This window comes from Sinocyclocheilus anshuiensis, unplaced genomic scaffold (assembly GCF_001515605.1).
Source record: "Sinocyclocheilus anshuiensis isolate Anshui unplaced genomic scaffold, SAMN03320099.WGS_v1.1 scaffold705, whole genome shotgun sequence".
Lineage (NCBI taxonomy): Eukaryota > Metazoa > Chordata > Actinopteri > Cypriniformes > Cyprinidae > Sinocyclocheilus > Sinocyclocheilus anshuiensis.
In genome coordinates this window covers 802,727-811,699 of record NW_015536493.1, presented here as the reverse complement: position 1 = coordinate 811,699, position 8,973 = coordinate 802,727, and the positions used below count along the sequence as shown (strand labels likewise).

At 35.2% G+C, this 8,973-nt stretch overlaps 2 protein-coding genes across 2 annotated transcripts in view; one reads left to right on the top strand and one right to left on the bottom strand.

The window, feature by feature from the left end:
• Nucleotides 1–4,731, top strand: part of LOC107685814 (ester hydrolase C11orf54 homolog) — an 11,101-nt gene extending 6,370 nt beyond the window's left edge. Inside the window, exons 2-8 of the mRNA XM_016482547.1 lie at nucleotides 298–396; nucleotides 478–551; nucleotides 622–723; nucleotides 1,050–1,226; nucleotides 3,899–4,048; nucleotides 4,217–4,333; nucleotides 4,452–4,731. Coding sequence (XP_016338033.1) covers nucleotides 298–396; nucleotides 478–551; nucleotides 622–723; nucleotides 1,050–1,226; nucleotides 3,899–4,048; nucleotides 4,217–4,333; nucleotides 4,452–4,625 — 893 coding nt within the window. The 3' untranslated portion in view covers nucleotides 4,626–4,731. The remainder of the gene's footprint in view (nucleotides 1–297; nucleotides 397–477; nucleotides 552–621; nucleotides 724–1,049; nucleotides 1,227–3,898; nucleotides 4,049–4,216; nucleotides 4,334–4,451) is intronic.
• Nucleotides 4,732–5,223: 492 nt separating this feature from the next.
• Nucleotides 5,224–7,810, bottom strand: LOC107685774 (15-hydroxyprostaglandin dehydrogenase [NAD(+)]-like). The gene is made up of 8 exons (XM_016482495.1): nucleotides 7,776–7,810; nucleotides 7,592–7,698; nucleotides 7,347–7,470; nucleotides 7,157–7,263; nucleotides 6,978–7,071; nucleotides 5,949–6,025; nucleotides 5,631–5,794; nucleotides 5,224–5,556 (listed from the first exon to the last, which is right to left on the bottom strand). The coding sequence occupies exons 2-8, from the start codon at nucleotides 7,682–7,684 to the stop codon at nucleotides 5,427–5,429; spliced, it is 789 nt and encodes a 262-aa protein (XP_016337981.1). The 5' UTR covers nucleotides 7,685–7,698; nucleotides 7,776–7,810; the 3' UTR covers nucleotides 5,224–5,426.
• Nucleotides 7,811–8,973: the final 1,163 nt, after the last annotated feature.

Genomic DNA, 8,973 nt, shown 5'->3' with positions numbered 1-8,973 from the left:
GGATGTGAAAAATAATGTGTTTTTTTTTACTTTAAACCGCATAAACACATTTCATTACACCAAATACACAATATGACCCCTTTAATGCATTCAGTCCTAAAGATGTCAGTATAAAGTCCATTGTACTATTGGGAGCTAAACATGAACTACAATTTACTGAGTGCTCTTTTAAGTTACCCTGTCAATGATGTCCTTACAAGAATTTTACTTAGGATTTTGTGTTCTAAAGGGGTTGTTTGCAGCTGGGCATACATTTCTTCATTGTAACTAATATATTTATGTGTGTTTGTGTTACAGTGCTGCAGTCAGGACTGAATAAGAATTTTTCTGATGTAAAAGTGTCTGTCACTGACTGTCCAGATCTTACACAAGAGCCTTTTGGGTTTCCTGTCAAGGGTGAGTACAAATAGTATTTCATATAATGGTATTTCAAGGTGTTACAGGCTCTTTGAACAACACTCGTTACTCTTTTATTAGGCCTGTGTGGCAAACCTCGTATTACTGATGTGGGAGGCGTACCCTATCTGATTCCTCTGGCCAAACCGGACAAGGTGTGTTAATAAACTGTAAATGTAACTGTCATCAACACATTTGTAACCGATGCAAGCTTTCCCCTGTAAGGTGTACAACATGAACACTGTGTCCAAGGAGGTGGAGCTGCCTGGTGGATTTTTTCTTGGTGCTGGTGCTGTTTCCTGCAAGACAGTCGGGATGAATGGAGAGGTCTGTATTGCTGCACTAAAACAAGCAGCATTAAGTTTTTCCACATTAAAATGTTCAGACCCTAATGAAATGAATTGAAATTGTAAAAAAAATAAATGAATGAAAGAAATAAAACTGATGTGAATTTGCAATGGCATCAGTAAACGAAAATTGCTACATATGGTGATAATTTTCTGTATAAAGTCCAAAACTGTCATGTCAACCTTATCAACAAAAAACAAATCATGTCACTACAAAACATATTTTTCTTTTAAATCCACTGCTTTTTTGATTAATGTGGAGTCCAGTGGGGTTTATAATACTGTATCTGTCCTGTTTTTTCATAGTTAATGCCTCTGGTGCTGACTGAAGCTGAAGGAAGACCTGCAGTGAATGCCAGTTATTTTTCATCCATCAACCCAGTGGATGGAAACTGTCTGCAGGAGAAATACAGCGACAGGTTCCATGACTGTGACTTTGGCCTCCTTGGAAACCTTTATGCATGTGAGGGCAAACCTGGAAAGGTAAGAACCATAGAGACTTTGCTTTCATATCACACTGACAGAATTGCGGCTCTATACATCCCAATACTGTGATTTCTGGTTATTACATGAAGTATTTCCTCTGGTAATGGCCATAAATGATGAAACGGTTATCAGGAGTGAGATTTTACTAATTACTAATTACATAAAACAAAACCACTTGAAATGCATTTATTGAATATTTTCACAATACTGTTCAAAAGTTTAGGGATTTTTTTTTTTTTTTAAATAAGTCTTGTTCACCAAGGCCACATTTATCTCGATTAAAAATACAGTAAAAATAATAATTTTGTGAAGTATTATTACAATTCTAAATAACTTAATTTGAATATATTTTCAAATGTACTGAAATGAAATGTAACGACAAAGCTGAATTTTCAGCAGCCAGTCTTTAGTGTCGCATGATCCTTCAACATCATTCTAATATGCTGATTCGGTGCTCAAGAAAAAATTCTTAGTATTATCATCAATGTTAAAAACTGTTTTCTGCTTGATATTTTTGTGGAAACTGTAATACATTTTTCAGGATTCTTTGATAAATAGAAAATTCAAAAGAACAGCATTTATGTGAAATAAAATCTACTGTAACATTGCGGTACATTCACACGGGGCATCAGCGTCAACGCCTATCCTTTACTTTGAATTGAGTGACGTGACGTCAAGTATAGGGGTTATGCGCAACAGACTTCCGTATTCTGTTAACCGGGTCTCGTCGCTTCCGGTTCAAGCGTTTTGCATATGCTTAGTTAAATATGAAGCAGTTTTACTCAAGATGCCTTCAAAGTAGATACCAATGATGATCATAACCAATGTCCATCACATATGCAGACTGATATCTAAAAGTTTTTTTTATTTTTATTCTTTCACATTTAGATATAAAAATTGAATAAAACGTCAGCAATAAAAACAGCTAGTTGGTTTAACTGATTATCTTAAAAGTCCATAGATATGGCTATTATTTAATACGGCTGTTAACACGTTCTCCGACAAGCGGAAGCAATGAGACCTGTTTTCCGAGTTTGGTCAGGTGATGTTCGACATATACCCTATTGCAGAAATTAATTGTGGATCCGTCGCATCGCGTTGGGTCCGTTACTGTGCGTTCACACCGCCGCCGTCGAGAGCGTCAAAGTGACCGGAAGTCATTCGTTTTCAATGTGAGCCAGCATCGAGCAGCGGCGCGGCGCGTCTTGGACGTTGAGAGCGTTGATGAGAGTTGAAATCAGGTCAACTTTATGGTAATGAGCTATGACGCGGTTCGGCGGCAACCAATCGGAATGTAGAAGTCCACCGCTTGAGAGGATTCCAGAGAACGCAGCCCTGTAAACTCTGGTTCTGACCACATTCAGTGTTGCCAACTTAGCAATTTTGTTGCTACATTAAGCAACTTTTCAGACTACCCTAGCAACTTTTTCTTCCAATTTTCTTCATATTTTTCAGAAAAATATGTAGAAAAATGGAAAAGGTGCTAGTAATTTTCCAGGACATTATCCGTTGTAACCCGAAAATGCGTAATTAAAAATGCAGGTAAAAAAAGAACCCGTGGAAAAATCAATACAGAAAATTCCTTCATATTAACATAGTACATTGTGCACAATTTTTTTTACAGACTTTTCTTAGTGTAGCATACTAACTAACTACCAATACACTGCTTAAAAGTGTAATTGTTCAGAATTTGTAGTTTTACTTGTTTACTAGCTAAAAATAATAATAAAAAAACTTAAATTGTAATCGTTCAAAAATGTGTAAGCTTTCGATAATTCAGTGTATTTAAAAATTGTTATTTATATTTTAATATTATATTATTCATTTATATTATTACGAACAAATCTAAATGAACATATAAAAATATATGTTTTTGCTGAGATTTGACAATTTTGCGTCGTGATTACGTAATGACGTCATCCCTCAATGACATCACAACATCATTTAGCAACTTTTAGCAACAGATCAACCTTCCTTTAGCAACTTCCCCTGAAAATTACTTGGCAACACTGACCACATTAGTTCCCAAGCAAAATGGAGGAGAGGTTGATTATTGCTGTGGCGGTTTTCCCAATAATATACGACGTGTCCCTTAAATAAAACAAATTATGCGTGAACCAAGGTGTCTGAGATTGTTGGTGTTCTTGGTGAGTTGCTGATGTGCATTAACGTTATATATTTTCTGAAAAAAAGCAGGAGTTTCATGCTAACTTTAGCGCCAGAGCATGCAAAACAGTGTTACTGCTGCAGAATATTTCTGACATATCGCGGCAGAAGTTAAAAAACTTTTCAAACGCCAACGCAGGTATCAGCCAATCACATCGCCTTATACCCTAGCGCAGATGCTAGCCAATCGCGTTCATGCAACACCAGAAAAATAATGTGATTGGCTGTTCAGCACCAGACACACCCTCCATCAAGCATCGACGCCGACGCCCCGGGTGAATGTACCGTTATACATTTCTTTTATGTCACTTTTTAATGAGCTTAACATTTTATGTGAATACACAATGCAGAATAAAACAATCAATATCTTTTAAAAAATCTTACTGACCCCAAACATTTGAATGGTACTGTATGTATTATTATTCATTTATCAGTTTTCACATACAACAAACATTCTCGATACACAACATTATTATCAAACAGTAACGAGACTTCCATTGCAGGTCATTGAGGTGAGAGCCTGCAGAAGGACTGGAGAGGACAGTCTTGTGAGCTGCATGAGAAAGACCATGGAAGAATGTTATGGGGAGAAGAGCATGGCCTTGGGGGGAACTTTCGTTATACAGAAGGGGAAGGCAAAGATCCATATCATGGTAAGAAAATAAAACATAATTAAAAAATAGACATTTGTAGGACCTATAAAGCAGTCACTGATAAACTCTATAGAATAAAGTAGCATCTTGAACTAGGATTAAACTTCAAAATGTTAGAGCAGAAATGATGTGACGGAAGTGTAATCTTTTCACTGCTCTGTCGTTAAGCCGCTTGAATTCTCCGCCTGCCCTCTAAACTCCATTGAGGATGTCAGTAACTGGCTCAGACATTTTGAAGTCAGTGCTCCACTGATCTTTCAAACTGTCATGGTGTCCCGAGACCCAGTGAGTACCAACCCACCGTGTCATACTGAAAATTTAATATTGCCATCCATTTCACTGACAATATTATTCTTCTCTAAATATTTAATATCAACTAATTTCTGTTGTTCTCAATTCACAGGGTCTTGACCTGAGAGTGGAGCATACGCATGGCTTCAGTCACCATGGTGAGGGGGGCCATTACTACATAGACACCACCCCAAACACAGTGGAGTACCTGGGATACTTCCTGCCCGCTGAGTTTATCTACCGTATCGACCGACCCACAGAGACACACAATATTGGCCAGGATTAAAGTATTGACAGTTTATATTTGTTTTTGCATTTAATAAGCTATAATTAATTGTACCGTTTACCGGGAGCACTTTATATTGATGAATAGTAAATAAATAAAATACGTATTGAGCGATTTGAGCAGTTTTCACAATGCAATCAATCTCTCTACATTTTGTACTACTTGATGGTCAAGCCATTTCAATTAGCTATTTTTTATTTCATTAATTTCAGATGGAAATTAACCTATTAATTAAAACATTAGTGAACTGATTAGTGAATTTTGACAACTGTAATACCTTTTTGCAACTGATTTGGTACAGCAACAAATATTGTACCAAATCGGCATATTAGAATGATTTCTAAAGGATCACGTGACACTGAAAACTGGAGTAACGGCTGCTGAAAATTCTGCTTTGCCATCACAGAAATAAATTACATTTTAAAATCCATTCGATTAGAAAACAGTTAACAGTATTGCTTTTTTACTTGTATTGTTGATCAAATAAATGCAGCCTTTATGAACCTTCTTTCAAGGTTTTTTTTTTTAAATATAGTGTGTTCAGTATTCATTGTAACACTCACATGCAAAGCCAAGAATAATATAAACAGACCTTTCACATGATCGTTTATTTAGTCAAGACCTTACATTAGGCCTGCATCAAGTTTACTTATTGTCTACTGCCAACTAGAACTGAGGAAGATTAGTACATTTTCAACCAGGCAAAATTATAGGAGCAAAGCCTTTAACATTTCAATTCTAATCTGACATTAGGAATCAGCTCTGAAAGTTATGGCTGTGGCAGGGAAAAAAGCTGATTGGCTACTTTCGCATGGCTGGTGGTTCAGGAAGGGATATGAATGCCGTACCATCAGCATCGATCTTCAGAATTTCTCCATTCTTGTTTTCATCTGTCACAAGAATAAGGGAGGCCTTGGCAACATCCTCAGGCCTATAAATAAAGCAATGACATTGAAGTACTTTCACTGCAAAATCTACTGAAAAGTATACGGACTGTTAACTCACTCCACAAAGTCATTTCTTTCCAGAACCATCTCCTTCATTTCCTCTAGTTGTGAAAACTGTCCAAAATGGTCCTCTATATTAGAAGAGGACAGCAGGTTAGTCTTCACCACACCTGGACAAAGAGTGTTGATCCTCAACCCAAGGTTGGACTTCATAGCAACAGCCTGTTAAACATACAAAATTAATCAAATCTACCTTATTGTTAGCAAGAGATGTACTCCTCATTATCTATCGAGGCTTTAAGTTCATGTGAGTTATTGCTGTCATTATATTACAAATGTAAAAAAACTTGTATTCTTTATATATTACTAAACATACTGCAATAGCACGGCTGAATCCCACCACTGCATATTTAGTCGCTGTGTAGATGGGCGCTGTTGGCACAAACCACAGACCTGTGGCCAATATGAAAAAAAGTTGAGTATACGTATATACATATACTGTGTGTGTAGCTACATGTGTGTATATATATCTGCAATTATTTGATATTGATTTAATTGCAGAAAAAAATCAGTAATATTGTGAAATATTGTTACAATTTAAAATAACTTTTCTATTTTAATTGTAATTAATGTCTGTCTTGGCAAAGCTGAATTTTCAGCAGTCATACAGTTATTACTCCAGTCTTCAGTGTCACATGATCCTTCAGAAATCATTCTAATTGGCTGATCTGGTGCTCAATTATTTCAGTTATTATTAGTTATTTTATTAATGGTTCTTATTATCAATGTTGAAAATAGTTTTTGCTGTTTAACATTTTTGTGGAAATCATTATGCATTTTTTCCTTTAATGAATAAAAATTAAACAGTATTTATTTGTAAAATAGAAATCTTTTGTAATATTATAAATGTCTTTATTGTAGTCAGTGATGTTACACCAAATACACAAAATAATGATCTTTAAAAAAGCATCATATGACCCCTTTAATTCAATGCAACACTGTTGAATAAAAGTATTAATTTATTTAATTTTTTTAATAAAAATAAAAAAAACTTACTAACCCTAAACTTTTGAATGGAAGTGTATCACTGTTTCCACAACTGTTTTCAACATTGATAAAAATAAAAATGTAAGAGTTTCTTGAGCAAAAAAAGTCAGTATATTAGAATGATTTCTAAAGGATCATGTGACAATGAAGACTGGAGTAATGGCTGTTGAAAATTCAGCTTTCATCACAGAAATAAATTACATTTTAAAATATATTAAACTAGAAAACAGTTATTTTCAGTTGTAATATCTCTCAATGTTACTGTTTTTGCTGTATTTTCAATCAAATAAATGCATTTTATCAAATAAATATTATACAAAAAATGTTATTGACTAATTTAGTGTATTAAGTTCCAAACCTGCAGTAGATGATATGTTGATAATTGCGCCTTTGCTATCAGGATTTTCCTTCATGTACTGCAGAGCCAGATATGTTCCCCTCACCAGCCCAGACTATAAAAGCCACATGAACAGTTCAACATGTTGCCCGATGAACAGACAGACAGACAGATGAACTGAGGCCTTATTAAAATCATACCATATTTATGGCAATGGTTTTCTCCCAGTCATTTTCTTTGACAACCCCTGCATTGTTGTACATAATGTCGATGTGGCCAAACCTGTCCACAATTTTCTGAAAAGCTCCTGAAAAGAAAATCTGCTGATGTTATGTCTTTATTCCCAGACAAATTAAAAGACTAAAATCTTAAGACTAAATCTTCAAATACCTATAAATTCCTCCTTAGATGAGACATCCGCAGCGTAAAATTCAACCCTGTCAGGTCCATATTCTTCGGCAAGCGCAGCCTTTAACTCTTTTCCTCGTGGTTCATTCACGTCAATGAAGGCCACCTGTAATCAAAATGATTCTGTAGTTCAGTATACTATGGTGTAGTATTAGTAGAAGTAAAATGTCGCAGAAGCTGGTTGACTGACATTTACACACATGCAAGCTAACAAGAAGACTGATTACATTTGACCCCTTTTTTAGGAGTATTTCGACAAAGGCTCTGCCCAAACCCTGAGCACCTCCAGTCACCACAGCCACTTTATTCTCTAAATCCATCTTCGGTCAAGTTCCTTTCAAATAAACACATCAACCAAATACCAATCACATTTAGAAAGTGAGTGAAAGTTGATTGTAAGAGTTACTGTACCTGTTCACCCACAGTCAACTACCAAGATGTTCAACTCAAGCACTGATGATACTTCACATGCAGCAAAAACCATACTTATATAGCAGATATTCTATAGGCGCAGTATTAATCATTTGTTTGTGTTTTCCATGTGATTTGCATTTGTGCCTTGAATGTATGATGTGTCTTGAGGTGATCATAAAATGCAAAAGCAGAACATTTTTTTTGTTTATTCACAGTGTATTCACAGCAATGGCTTCATTTACTTTAGTATAACATACATATGTGCTTGGATATATTTAGGACCGTAAATGTTACTTGAATATGAAGTCCTAGAGATTTAATATCTTTAGAGTGTGGAGTTTAGTCCTAGCCATCAGAGTGTGAATTCTGTGCCTAAGGACTGTCTTTGACAGCTTATTTGACATGATTTACATATAAACCATCTACAAGCATTTAAATAGCCTATTCAAATCTTATATGGGCTATAGGTATTTGACAGCAATTGTGTTTAAGTAATTAACTTCTCTTCTTTTGTGATGAAAATAGTTTTTGCTTAATATTTTTGTGGAAATCATGATACATTTTTTCTTTAATGAATGGAAAATTCAACATCATCTGTTTGTTAAACAGAAATAATTTGTAACATTTTAAATGTCTTTATTTTTTGATAAATTTAATGCATCATTTATTATTTAATGTGCAAACCTCTGGTCCTTGGAGGGCCACTGTCCTGCCGAGCTCCAAAACAGATGCCTGGAAGTTTCTAGTAATCCAGAAGGGACCTTGATTAAGTGGTTCAGGTGTGCTAAATTAGGGTTGGAGCCCTAACCCTAACCATTCAAATGAAATCAGTATCAACAAACTTTCCACTGCAGGAAACACAGAAGCTGCATCTGAAGTGGCGTTAGATGTATTTACACAGTCTGTTTGATGAAGCTGAGGTGCCATAAATGCATTTACACTGCAAAATTTCGAATGCATAAAGAATTTTATAAGATTAATGTTTTAAATATTTTGTAAACATACAAATAAGAAATGTTGGGAAAAATGAAATGATAGTTTTAAATATGAAACCAAACCAGTAGGTGGCGTCAAATGACTGTTTGAATGAATGAGTCATTTAGTCCTTCATTAACTTTGCTGCTCTGCAGGAACTGAATTTGACACCCTATGATTTAATGTATCAAAATTATTCTTTTTGTTTCTTTGCACTATA